This window comes from Staurois parvus, unplaced genomic scaffold (genome assembly GCF_062004578.1).
Source record: "Staurois parvus isolate SC_StPar_1 unplaced genomic scaffold, SC_StPar_1.0 ptg001679l, whole genome shotgun sequence".
Classification (NCBI taxonomy): Eukaryota; Metazoa; Chordata; class Amphibia; order Anura; family Ranidae; genus Staurois; species Staurois parvus.
The window spans coordinates 154878-169417 of record NW_028319475.1 but is presented as its reverse complement, the minus strand read 5'-3'; the positions used below and the strand labels follow the sequence as shown (position 1 = coordinate 169417).

The following is a 14540-nucleotide window of genomic DNA, read 5'->3' as shown; positions in this document are numbered from 1 at the left end:
TGTTTCCACAAACGTCCCCTTTATGTTTCCGGGGTTGTGGCCTCACAGGTACTTTGGTTCATATATTCTGGGATTGCCCGAACATATCTTTGATTTGGTATAAGATATCTGAGGTGGCTACCTCACTGTCGGGTACCCCGATACGATTGTCCATACAGACCTGTTTATTGGGGGCCAATATCCCAGGGGTCTCTGATGCCAATCTGAGATTGATACATACAATATGTATAGCCACTTTATGGCCTATTGCCTTACATTGGAGGTCCAATGCTGTACCCTTGGACTCCGTTTTACACAGAATTGATACTGTAATGCTCATGGACCGCATTCATTATACCCTACTGGATAAGATGCACTTATATGATAAAAAATGGGAGTCATGGAGAGATTGTAGACACTTATTGCATGCTGAACAACATTCTCAGTAAAAGTTGCCTGACATGTACTGTTGCCTGATGTATCACTTAACTTATCTTATTGTTCACGTATTTCATGCACTCATAATTTACTCTTTTCCTTTTCTTTTTTTTTTTTTCCCCTTCTCTTTTTTATGTTAATATACTTTTCTGTATTGTACTTTTCAGAAGTGCCTTGTTTTTGCTGAAAGTATCACTTGAAAATGTACTGTTGTTTTACAGTCTACTCATGTATAATAAAATCGTTTGTAAACAAAAAAATATACAATTATTTTTTAAATATATCTTCTCATTGACCCTCTGTATAAAGAATTTAATCTGCAGTGACTTGTCATTTCATGGTGTGTTACAATCAATAAACAATAACGATTGGCCCGTGACTGCAGCAGCTCCATACACAGTGGATGAATAATGAAAGGATTGGCTCAGCCTATGTAAAGGTGACCTCTATTGTGACGGGACAACAGGTCCTTGGTTCTGCCTTCAATGCAAACAGCAGACCTGCAGCTGGCAATTACAACACATGAATTAACAGCAAAGCAGGTGAAATGAGATAAGCCGGGCTCATCTTACAGGAAGAAGCCCAGAATCCGGTTACCTTGGGCTGTGACTCAATGAGGAAGCTGTGGATTTCCCCAATACAATGGATTGTGTCATTACTCAATTAGGGATGCACAGGGAGAGGCAGAAATAACATAGGCCCCATGACTACATGGAGGTGTAATTTGCAAGTTTTTGAAAGGAAGTAGGAATAATGGCCAACAGATTACCAAACAGCAAAACCTAAAGTGGAACTGCAAGGAAACTGAGCACCACAAACCAAAAATGCTATTTAATTCATTGTTAATATTCAGAGCAATCTTCCCCCATCCATGCTTTAGTTTGCTGAGAAATCATTTTGAAAAACACACCCTGGCATTTCTGGCAGTGGCCATCTTAAATAAGGGCAGATGGTTCATATAGCATTTACTTCATGGAATCCATCTGCCCCTAGCTCAGTCATTGGCTGAGCTGAGAACCCTCCTCTCCTGAAGACACCTGGGATGTATGACATAATTTGCCTAGGATCAACATGTATAAATACATAAGAAGGGATATGATCTCCATGTATAATACATAAGGGAGGATATGATCTCCATGTATAATACATAAGGGGGGGATATGATCTCCATGTATAATACATAAGGGGGGATATGATCACCATGTATAATACATAAGGGGGATATGATCTCCATGTATAATACATAAGGGGGGATATGATCTCCATGTATAATACATAAGGGGGGGATATGATCTCCATGTACAATACATAAGGGGGGATATGATCTCCATGTATAATACATAAGGGGGGATATGATCACCATGTATAATACATAAGGGGGGATATGATCTCCATGTATAATACATAAGGGGGGATATGATCTCCATGTATAATACATAAGGGGGATATGATCTCCATGTATAATACATAAGGGGGGATATGATCTCCATGTATAATACATAAGGGGGGGTATGATCTCCATGTATAATACATAAGGGGGGATATGATCTCCATGTATAATACATAAGGGGGATATGATCACCATGTATAATACATAAGGGGGGATATGATCTCCATGTATAATACATAAGGGGGGATATGATCACCATGTATAATACATAAGGGGGATATGATCTCCATGTATAATACATAAGGGGGGATATGATCTCCATGTATAATACATAAGGGGGGATATGATCTCCATGTATAATACATAAGGGGGGATATGATCTCCATGTATAATACATAAGGGGGGGGGGGGATATGATCTCCATGTATAATACATAAGGGGGATATGATCACCATGTATAATACATAAGGGGGGATATGATCTCCATGTATAATACATAAGGGGGGATATGATCTCCATGTATAATACATAAGGGGGATATGATCTCCATGTATAATACATAAGGGGGGATATGATCTCCATGTATAATACATAAGGGGGGATATGATCTCCATGTATAATACATAAGGGGGGGATATGATCTCCATGTATAATACATAAGGGGGGATATGATCTCCATGTATAATACATAAGGGGGATATGATCTCCATGTATAATACATAAGGGGGGATATGATCTCCATGTATAATACATAAGGGGGATATGATCTCCATGTATAATACATAAGGGGGGATATGATCTCCATGTATAATACATAAGGGGGGATATGATCTCCATGTATAATACATAAGGGGGGGGGGGATATGATCTCCATGTATAATACATAAGGGGGGATATGATCTCCATGTATAATACATAAGGGGGGGGGATATGATCTCCATGTATAATACATAAGGGGGGATATGATCTCCATGTATAATACATAAGGGGGATATGATCTCCATGTATAATAAATAAGGGGGATATGATCTCCATGTATAATACATAAGGGGGGATATGATCTCCATGTATAATACATAAGGGGGGATATGATCTCCATGTATAATACACAAGGGGGGATATGCTCTCCATGTATAATACATAAGGGGGGATATGATCTCCATGTATAAATACATCAGTGGTTCATATAGTGAACTCGGTGTAGAGTTATTCACCCGGAGGTCATGACAGAGGACAAGGGGGCGTTCCGTATTTCCGTTTTTCATCTGTCTGGTTACGGATGAAAAATGGACCCCCATGTATTTCTATGGACTTGTGGATGTAAACGGATGAAAATCTTTTTACATCCATTAAGGTCCACATCCGTTAACATCGGTTTTTTTGAACGGAAGAAAACCCTACTTTTCTTCCGCAAAAAAAAAAACAACGAAACAGCCGAAAAACGGATCTACACGGATGAAAAACGGATCTACATGGATGAAAAACAGATGTAAACGGATGAAAAACAGATGTAAACTCATCTGTTTTTTCTTTGAAAAACGTGACTGAACTGAAGAAAAAAAAAACGGAACACCCGTGTGAAAGGTCCCTTAACCTCCAAACACAGAAAGGTTTCTTCACAGTGAGACCTGTGAAAATGTGGAATAGACTCCCTCAAGAGTTGGTTGTGGCCAGCTCAGTGGATTGCTTTAAAAAAGTCCTGGGTTCTCACTTGGACACACAGAATATAACTGGATGTAACATTTATAGGTAAAGTTGATCCAGGGAATATCCGATTGGCTCTCGGGAGATCAGGAAGGAATTCTTTTCCCCTGCAGGAGCAAATTGGATCGTGTGTTGCTGTTTTTTTTTTGCCTTCCTCTGGATCAACTGTGGGTGTAGGATTATAACTTTTTTTTTTTAATGATTGAACTGTATGGACTTTTGTCTTTTTTCAGCCAGACTAACTATGTAACTAAATGTTTGCCTTACAAAAATACATTAAAAAGATTACAGATTTCCTTTAATTAGCCATGTGACACACACATCTATATATATATATATATATATATATATATATAGACACACATATATACACAATGACAATAGATTCTGGAATCTGTTCAGCCCTGCCTTGGGGGCTTACTAATTACAGAGATAGGAGCTAAAAATAAAAGAAGGGGGGTATGGAGAACAATCCTTCCCTTTTTCTTAGCAAATATCTAGTGTGGTCAGCTATGCTTTGTAATGTATGTACTGATAATGAGCCACTCCACCCACAACTATCAATGGTACGGATTAGGAGGAGAGAGGATTGATGAGTAAAGACAGAAAATGAAGACAGGCTTAAAGTGTACGTCACCCCAACATTTCATATTCCTGATATGTGTGTGTTTCCATCTACTTGTTATAAAAATGATCCTGTTCTCTTTGCATTGCTTCCTTTTTGTAAAATTCCTGGCGATTCTGCCAGTCCCTCTGCTGTAATATTTCAAACTGATCACACTAGGCATGAGAGCCCATCCATCCCAGCGTGGTCAGTTTTCTTCTTTGCACTCTACAAGGGAGCACAGCCTTGTCTCCAAATATCACCCAAACCGCCCTCTCCGCTCCTCGCACGACCTCCTGCTCTATAGTTCTCGTCTCCTCCTCCCATGCTAGTCTCCAGAACTTACCCCATCCTCTGGAACTCTCTACCCCAATTTATCAGACTATCGCCTACTCTGCTCACTTTTAGGCGATCTCTGAAAACTTATCTCTTCAGGGAAGCCTATCCTGCCCTCAGCTAATAATGGAATATTCTACTCCTCCTACCAGTCCATCCCCCACAGTTACTACCTTTTGTACCACCAGCCCCTCCCTCCTAGAATGTAAGCTCCCAGGATCAGGGCCCTCCTAACCCTCTTGTATTGAATTGTATTGTTGCTGTATTGTCTCCCGTTATATTGTAAAGCGCTGAGCAAACTGTTGGCGCCATAAATCCTGTATAATAATATGTGTGAATGAGCCCTTATGCAGCTGAGAACTCAGATCATGAGAGCACTTGTAAAAATTAAAACAAAAAAATTATTTATAACGCACATAAATGCTTCGCCTTGTATTTCTAGTTCAAGCTGAATGGTTTGTTTTGCAAGGTAAAGGTTCACATACACTCCAGGCTAGCTCCTGCGGGGTCAAATGGTTATACTGAAGGAATGTAAGATTACAGTGTGAAGAATGGAGTTCAGCATTAAGCGTTTCCTAATTGCCAGGAAGGTTGAGAAGGTGGTCAGGGAACCATTCCCTACCTGACAGCCCAGTGCAGAGGAGTTGAATTCAAAGTGCCTCCCAGCTGATCCACAACAGCTCCCTTGGAGATAAAATACCTGTGTGTGAAAGACAAGCATTGTGTTATACATCATTCTCTACCCAGAATGCCAATCTCAGTAAGGTCCATTAAAAAGTACCGAACAGAAAAATGAACCCTTGCGATGTCTACAGGAAACGGTTTGGCTTTGCACCTTTCACCCAGGCAATGCAGTTGCGCACCAGTCCATCCTAGCACTTGAAGTGGAACTTCACTCTCTCAACCAGCATGGACTGTTCCTAATTCTTATGCTGCTAGCATTAGTAAATAGATAGCGAAGTACATCATATTTACTTGTTATAAACTTTTTTTTTTTACATTTCAGTTACTTCCTGGTTTCCATGCCTAGGCAAATCATGTCACACATCTCAGGAATCTTAAGGAGGAGAGGGGTCCCAGCTCAGCCAATGTCCCCAATGGAAGAAAAATATATTTGAAATACTACAATTTCAGCCATATTCAATATATTTCAATCAATCTCTCTCTATATATATATATATATATATATATACTGTATGTTGAAATGCCTTTTTTATTACAAAATATATGAAAAACATTTCCAAAAATACAAATCTACATTTTTAGAATGCATTTACAAATATATGTAAAAATATATGTTAAAATTACTTTTTCATGGTAAAAAAAAAAAACTGAAGAATATATTTTAAAAAAATGTGTTTTTGAAAATATTTCACACACACGCGCGCGCGCGCACTAAATGGTTAGCACTTCCACCTGGCAGTACTCGGGTCGTTGGTTCGATTCCCAACCATGGCACCACCTGCCTGGAGTTTGCATGTTCTCCCTGTGCCTGTGTGGGGTTCCTCCGGTTTCCTCCCACACTCCAAAGACATGCTGGTAGGTGAATTGGCTCTTGTCTACATTGTCCCTAGTATGTGTATGTATGAATGTGAGTTAGGGACCTTAGATTGTACGCCCCTTGAGGGTTGGGGACTGATGTGAATGTACAATATATATGTAAAGTGCGGAGTACATTGATGGCGCTATATAAGTACCTGTAGTATATATATATATATATATATATATATATGTATATATACACACACACATACATATATATATATATATATATATATATATATATATATATATATATATATATATATATATACACAAACACACATAGATATATCCATACACATACTGCATGTTGCAATGTGTTTTTCATGTATTGCAAAATATATGAAAAATATTTTCAAAAACATATTTTTTTTAAATATATTCTTCAGTTTTTTTTACATATATAAAAGTCATTTTAACATATATGTTTACATAAATTTGTAAATGCATTCCAAAAATTTAGATTTGTATTTTTAAAGACATACAGCATATTTGAAATATATTTTTCATATATTTTGTAATAAAAACACATCTCAACACACAGTATATATATTTATTGAAATATATTCACAGTGGCTTAGTGGTTAGCACGTCTGCCTTGCAGTAAATAGGTCATGGGTTCGATTCCTGACCATGGCGCCCCCTGCATGGAGTTTGCATGTTCTCCCTGTGTTTGCGTGGGTTTAATCCGGGTGCTCCGGTTTCATCCCACACTCCAAAGACATGCTGGTAGGTTAATTGGCTCCTGTCTAAATTGTCCCTAGTATGTGTATGTATGAATGTGAGTTAGGGACCTTAGATTGTACACCCCTTGAGGGTTAGGGACTGATGTGAATGTTCAATATATATACCGTATTTTTCGCTCCATAAGATGCACCTAGGTTTTAGAGGAGATAAACAAGAAAAAAAATATTCTGAACCAATGGACTGCAGACACAGTACAGGGGATGACCAGAGACTACAGACATAGTACAGGAGATGACCAGAGACTGCGGATATAGTACAGGAGATGACCAGAGACAGCGGATATAGTACAGGAGATGACCAGAGACTGCGGACACAGTACAGGAGATGACCAGAGACTTCAGACATAGTACAGGAGATGACCAGAGACTGCAGACATAGTACAGGAGATGACCAGAGACTGTGGATATAGTACAGGAGATGACCAGAGACTTCAGACATAGTACAGGAGATGACCGGAGACTGCGGACATAGTACAGGAGATGACCAGAGACTGCGGACATAGTACAGGAGATGACCAGAGACTGCGGACATAGTACAGGAGATGACCAGAGACTGCGGACATAGTACAGGGGATGACCAGAGACTGCGGACATAGTACAGGGGATGACCAGAGACTGCGGACACAGTACAGGGGATGACCAGAGACTGCAGACAGTACAGGGGATGACCAGAGACTGCGGACACAGTACAGGGGATGACCAGAGACTGCGGACATAGTACAGGAGATGACCAGAGACTGCAGACATAGTACAGGAGATGACAAGAGACTGCGGACATAGTACAGGAGATGACCAGAGACTGCGGACATAGTACAGGAGATGACCAGAGACTGCGGACACGGTACAGGAGAAGATCAGAGACTGCGGACACGGTACAGGAGAAGATCAGAGACTACAGACATAGTACAGGAGATGACCAGAGACTGCGGATATAGTACAGGAGATGACCAGAGACAGCGGATATAGTACAGGAGATGACCAGAGACTGCGGACACAGTACAGGAGATGACCAGAGACTTCAGACATAGTACAGGAGATGACCAGAGACTGCAGACATAGTACAGGAGATGACCAGAGACTGTGGATATAGTACAGGAGATGACCAGAGACTTCAGACATAGTACAGGAGATGACCGGAGACTGCGGACATAGTACAGGAGATGACCAGAGACTGCGGACATAGTACAGGAGATGACCAGAGACTGCGGACATAGTACAGGGGATGACCAGAGACTGCGGACATAGTACAGGGGATGACCAGAGACTGCGGACACAGTACAGGGGATGACCAGAGACTGCAGACAGTACAGGGGATGACCAGAGACTGCGGACACAGTACAGGGGATGACCAGAGACTGCGGACATAGTACAGGAGATGACCAGAGACTGCAGACATAGTACAGGAGATGACAAGAGACTGCGGACATAGTACAGGAGATGACCAGAGACTGCGGACATAGTACAGGAGATGACCAGAGACTGCGGACACGGTACAGGAGAAGATCAGAGACTGCGGACACGGTACAGGAGAAGATCAGAGACTGCGGACACAGTACAGGGGATGACCAGAGACTGCAGACATAGTACAGCCGATGACCAGAGACTGCGGACATAGTACAGGAGATGACAAGAGACTGCGGACATAGTACAGGAGATGACCAGAGACTGCAGACACAGTACAGGAGATGACCAGAGACTGCGGACACAGTACAGGGAATGACCAGAGACTGCGGACACAGTACAGGGAATGACCAGAGACTGCGGACACAGTACAGGGAATGACCAGAGACTGCGGACAGTAAAGGAGATTACCAGAGACTGCAGACAGTAAAGGAGATTACCAGAGACTGCAGACAGTAAAGGAGATTACCAGAGACTGCAGACCTTTGGGGAGGGAGGGGGAACTGGTAACTGAATTTGACAGGTACCCGCTCCCCCTTCCGTGGAGTTGTCCTTCCTTCTTCTTCCCGCGGCGGCTTCTGTGACAGCCGGGTGCCCACTGCGCATGCGCGAGAAGCGCTGCGCTTTGTGAATGGCCCAGAGCCTTCTGGGACCTGTCATGTGTCCCAGAAGACACCGGACCATTCACAAAGCGCGGTGCTTCTTGCGCATGTGCAGTGGGCAACCGGCTGTCACAGAAGCCACCGCGGGAAGAAGAAGGAAGGACAACTCCACGGAAGGGGGCGCTGGAGTGAGGAACAAGTAAGGTCCTGCAGGAGAAAAAAGCTGAGCAGCCGGCCCGGTATTCTGACATGGTGGCAGCAGAAATACTGGACCGGCCGCTTTACATTCGCTCCATAAGACGCACTGACATTTCCCCCCCTTTTTTTTGGGGAAAAAAGTGCGTCTTATGGAGCGAAAAATACGCTATGTGTAAAGCGCTGTGTATATTGACAGCAGTATATAAGTACATGAAATAAATAATAAATAGATATTGAATATGGCCACAATTGTAGTATTTAAAATATACAGGTGAAACTAGAAAAATTAGAATCTGGTGCAAAAGTTCATTTATTTCAGTGCAGCAACTTAAAAGGTGACACTAATATATGAGACTCATTCCATGCAAAGCAAGATAGTCCAAGCCGTGATTTGTCATCATTGTGATGATTATGGCTTTCAGCTCATGAAAACCCCAAATCCACAATCTCAGAAAATGAGAATATTCCATGCAATCAATAAAACACGGATTGTACATAGAACAATATCGCACCTCTGAAAAGTAGAAGCTGCATATGTACTCAGTACTTGGTTTGGGCCCCTTTTGCAGCAATTACTGCCTCAATGCGGCGTGGCATGGAAGCTATCAGCCTGTGGCACTGCTGAGGTGTTATGGAAGACCAGGATGCTTCAATAGCGGCCTTCAGCTCTTCTGCATTGTTCGGTCTCATGTCTCTCATCTTTCTCTTGGCAATGCCCCATAAATTCTCTATGGGGTTCAGGTCAGGCGAGTTTGCTGGCCAATCAAGCACAGTAATCCCACGGTCATTGAACCAGGTTTTGGTGCTTTTGGCAGTGTGGGCGGTGCCAAGTCCTGCTGGAAAATGAAGTCAGCATCCCCATAAAGCTCGTCTGCGGAAGGAAGCATGAAGTGCTCCAAAATCTCCTGGTAGACGGCTGCGTTGACCCTGGACTTAATGAAGCACAGTGGACCAACACCAGCAGATGACATGGCTCCCCAAATCAACACAGACTGTGGAAACTTCACACTGGACTTCAAGCATCTTGCAGTGTGTGCCTCTCCATTCTTCCTCCATACTCGGGGTCCTTGGGCCTCTCCATTCTTCCTCCATACTCGGGGTCCTTGGGCCTCTCCATTCTTCCCCTATACTCGGGGTCCTTGGGCCTCTCCATTCTTCCTCCATACTCGGGGTCCTTGGGCCTCTCCATTCTTCCTCCACACTCGGGGTCCTTGGGCCTCTCCATTCTTCCTCCACACTCGGGGTCCTTGGGCCTCTCCATTCTTCCTCCACACTCGGGGTCCTTGGGCCTCTCCATTCTTCCTCCATACTCGGGGTCCTTGGGCCTCTCCAATCTTCCTCCATACTCGGGGTCCTTGGTTTCCAAATGAGATGCAAAAGTTGCTCTCATCAGAAAAGAGGAATTTGGACCACTGAGCAGCAGACCAGGTCTGTTTTTCTTTAGCCCAGGTAAGACGCTTCTGACGTTGTTTGTTGTTCAGGAGCGGCTTGACAAGAGGAATATGACATTTGACGCCCATGTCCAGGATCCGTCTGTGTGTGGTGGCTCTTGATGCACTGACTCCAGCCTCAGTCCACTCCTTGTGAAAGTCCCCAACACTTTTTAATGGCCTTTTCCTGACAATCCTCTCCAGGCTGCGGTCATCCCTGCTGCTTGTTCACCTTTTTCTTCCACACTTTTCCCTTCCACATAACTTTCTATTAATGTGCTTTGATACAGCACTTTGGGAACATCATACTTCTTTTGCAATTACATTTTGAGGCTTTCCCTCCTTAAGGAGGGTGTCAGTGATGGTGTCAGGTCAGCAGTCTTTCCCATGATTGTGATTCCTACTGAACCAGACTGAGAGACCATTTAAAGGCTCAGGAACCCTTTGCAGGTGTTATGGCTGAATGAGCTGATTAGAGTGGGACACTTTGAGCCGAGAATATTCCACCTTTTCATAATATTCTCATTTTCTGAGATTGTGGATTTGGGGTTTTCATGAGCTGTAAGCCATAATCCTCACAATGATGACAAATCACGGCTTGAACTATCTTGCTTTGCATGTAATGAAAATTCAGAAGCCAAAGGGAGACCTTGGTGGAAAAGATGGCCATTGACACAGATAAAAAGAATAGCGGGTATCAAATGTATTCATTTATTCAGAGGTGGAAAACCTTCAAATCGCTCCATTACTTACTTGACGAGCTCCAGCCTGTTATTAATGGACGCCCAGTGAAGGAGTGTCACATTTTCACTGTCTGGTTGCCGGACGTCGTACCCAGCCTCTACTAGCTCTCTGCATCGATCAAACAGGCCGTGTCTGGAAGAACAAATGTTTTATATCCTTATGACACATACAAGGGACCTGATCAAATGCTAAGGTGTAACCCAACCAAGCATGAAATGGCATTACGCTTCCGCCACTAGCTTGCAACTGGTTCTCTGTAATCACCAGGATCCTTGTTCTGTGAATGGACCGTTCACGGGCCTCATAGTATGAGCTACGGCTCCCTGGGGTATGGTGTCTGCATGTCACACACCTTGTGTTCACCCCGGAATGGAAGCATTGTGAGGATTCAGTGTATGCGCGGGGGGGGGGGGTTGTTGGGAGAAAGCACGCAGGGAGGAGTGTTGGGAGAAAGCGCGCGCGGGGAGTGGGGGAGAGAGAGAGCGTGGCGGGGGGTGGGGGAAGAAAGAGCGTGCGCGGAGGGGAGGATTGGGTAGGGGAAGAGAAAGAGCGCGCGGGGGGGGGGGGGGGGGGGGAAGAGAGAGCGCGCGCAGGGGGGGTGGGGAAGAGAGAGCGCGCGCAGGGGGGGTGGGGAAGAGAGAGCGCGCGCCGGGGGGGTGGGGAAGAGAGAGCGCGCGCCGGGGGGGTGGGGAAGAGAGAGCGCGCGCCGGGGGGGTGGGTTTGGTGGGGAAGAGAGAGCGCGCGGGGGGGAGAGAGCGCGTGGGGTTGTGGGAGAAAGAGAGGGGGGAGGGTGTTGGGGAAGAGAGACCGCGCGGGGTCGGGGAAGAGGGGGGGTTGGGGAAGAGAGCGCGGGGGGGGGGGGGTCCTTAGGGAATAGAGAGCGCAGTGGGTGGGGTCCTGGCGAAAGAGAGCGCGCGCGCCGGGGTTGCGAAAGAGAGCGCGCGCGCCGGGGTTGCGAAAGAGAGAGCGCGCGCGCGCCGGGGTGGGTGTTTGCGCGAGAGCGCGGGGTGGGTGTTTGCGAAAGAGAAAGCGCGCGCGGGGTGGGTGTTTGCGAAAGAGAAAGCGCGCGCGGGGTGGGTGTTTGCGAAAGAGAAAGCGCGCGCGGGGTGGGTGCTTGCGAAAGAGAAAGCGCGCGCGGGGTGGGTGCTTGCGAAAGAGAAAGCGCGCGCGGGGTGGGTGCTTGCGAAAGAGAAAGCGCGCGCGGGGGGGCTGCGAAAGAGAGAGAGAGCGCGGGTGGGCCGCGAAAGAGAGAGAGAGCGCGGGTGGGCCGCGAAAGAGAGAGAGAGAGCGCGCGGGGCCGCGAAAGAGAGAGAGCGCGCGGGGGGCCGCGAAAGAGAGAGAGAGCGCGCGGGGGGGCCGCGAAAGAGAGAGCGCGCAGGGGGGCCGCGAAAGAGAGAGAGCACGCGGGGGGGCCGCGAAAGAGAGAGAGCGCGCGGGGGGGACGCGAAAGAGAGAGAGCGCGCGGGGGGCGCGAAAGAGAGAGAGCGCGCGGGGGGCGCGAAAGAGAGAGCGCGCGGGGGGGGCGCGAAAGAGAGAGAGCGCGCGGGGGGGGCGCGAAAGAGAGAGAGCGCGCGGGGGGGCCGCGAAAGAGAGAGCGCGCGGGGGGGCCGCAAAAGAGAGAGCGCGCGGGGGGGCCGCAAAAGAGAGAGCGCGCGGGGGGCCGCGAAAGAGAGAGCGCGTGGGGGGGCTGCGAAAGAGACAGCGCGCGGGGGGGGGTTGCGAAAGAGAGCGCGCGCACAGGGGGTTGTGAAAGATAGAGAGCGCGCGCGGGAGAGTATGCGAGGGGGAGCGCATGCGCGTGAGGAAGAGAAAGACAGAGCGCGTGAGCGAGGGGGAGAACGCGTGAGCGGGGAAGAGAGCGATCTCCTCCTGAACTCAGGGACGGGATATCAGTTTGTAAACAAAGCCATGTCTATATCACAGGTCCTCTTATAGGTAGTCATGGCCCCTCCCCTCCCCCAGGTGTCATTCTTCTACTCACTGGGTGGCTTTGACAATATCGCAGTTGCTGTCGTCCTCCAGCACTGTGGGGTTGGACTCCTCCTGGTCCTCCTGCGCTCCGCCATGTTGGCCTCCATGGTGGTGGTGCCCATGTTGGTGGCTGTGCCCGTGGGCGTGCTTACACTGGGGACAGAAGGAACAATTACAGTCTCCAAATGGAACTAAACCCCTCCATTTCCCAGATCGCTTTCATTCCAGACATGCCGGGAACGTTCTCGGACACAGTTGCTCATGTTCTAAGCTGAACCATCAAGGCATCCATTGACGGTCACCATGGTAGCACCATGACAACCGCAGTGATGGTCGGCTTCCTCGGCTGGGAAGGATTTAGTTTCGCTTTCCTGCTGCAGCCTTGTGCTCTCAGAGGAGTTCCCCTTTAAGCCAATCCTGACCAGGACAGCAATGCAGAAGATTTGGGGGAGGGGGTCACCAGTCCAGGTGCAGCACTGGAGTCATGGGGTCACTTCCCAGCACTCAGCTCCCCTCCCCAGTGTGTGGGACTCCCCTATAGGGCAGGCAAGCTGACCCCCTCCCCCTCCTCTCTACAATCTTCGTAATGGGACCACAACTGAACTAAATCCACAAAACCCCAAAGGCCACTCACCGGCGAGCTCATGGTGACCCCTCTCCGTCTTCTGCCGCTCCCCTGTGTCACCACGAGCACACACTTCCTGGTTACCAGGCACACCGCGTATCTGATTGGTGGAGCGCTCTCCGAGTCCCGCCCGCTTACTCCGCCCTCTCACTCAACGCGGAAGGGCAAATGAGAGCGAGACGGAGCCAGAAAGGGGGGGCGTGTCCGCGGCGGAGGCGCGGAGAGGGCGGGAAAACAGCTCTGACTGGAGATAGAAGTTGCCGTTGAGGAGTGGAGGAGGGGTGCAGGAATAAAATATTCCCCACAACTCAAATGTGGGGTGAAGTGGGCCTAAAGTGTTCATATTATAAAGGAAAACTAAAGGCAAATCTGTATTTCTCCATTTTGGATATAGAGAGGGTTAGATGGTTTGTTTTTTACCATCTGCGTCCCACTGGGGACATTTCCCTTCATTTCCTGTCCCATAGCCAAAACAGGAAGTGAGGGGAAATCCCTCCAAAGCTGGGGAATCATTAAACTAGGGTCCCCATTGGAAGGTTTCCCCTCTATTCCTGCTCTGGTGACAACCCAAAATGTGGGATTTTCTCTCTCAGGACCAATAGGGCGAATCTCCCTGATGGGGACACAGACAGCAATAAAAACATGACAGGGGGTCCAATCCCTCGCCACTCTGAAACAAGAAAAAAGTTTTGCTTTTAGTTATAATTTAACCCTTTCGCTGCCGCCAGCTCGGCATACATCAGCAAGAGGCCGAGGTTTTCGGATACATATAGACGTGCTCCTAAATCTTCCCTTCCTCCGAAGCCTGATCCGCGTTCAGTTGGTCTTCA

At 46.8% G+C, this 14540-nt stretch overlaps 1 protein-coding gene across 1 annotated transcript in view; it reads right to left on the bottom strand.

Annotated features, from left to right (window-relative positions):
* Nucleotides 1–13849, bottom strand: part of LOC149434777 (palmitoyltransferase ZDHHC13-like) — a 32547-nt gene extending 18698 nt beyond the window's left edge. Inside the window, exons 1-4 of the mRNA XM_089663405.1 lie at nt 13720–13849; nt 13096–13238; nt 11124–11246; nt 5074–5151 (exon numbers count right to left, since the gene is read on the bottom strand). Of these exons, the coding sequence (XP_089519531.1) occupies nt 5074–5151; nt 11124–11246; nt 13096–13238; nt 13720–13731 (356 nt within the window). The 5' untranslated portion in view covers nt 13732–13849. The remainder of the gene's footprint in view (nt 1–5073; nt 5152–11123; nt 11247–13095; nt 13239–13719) is intronic.
* Between the last annotated feature and the right edge of the window lie 691 nt (nt 13850–14540).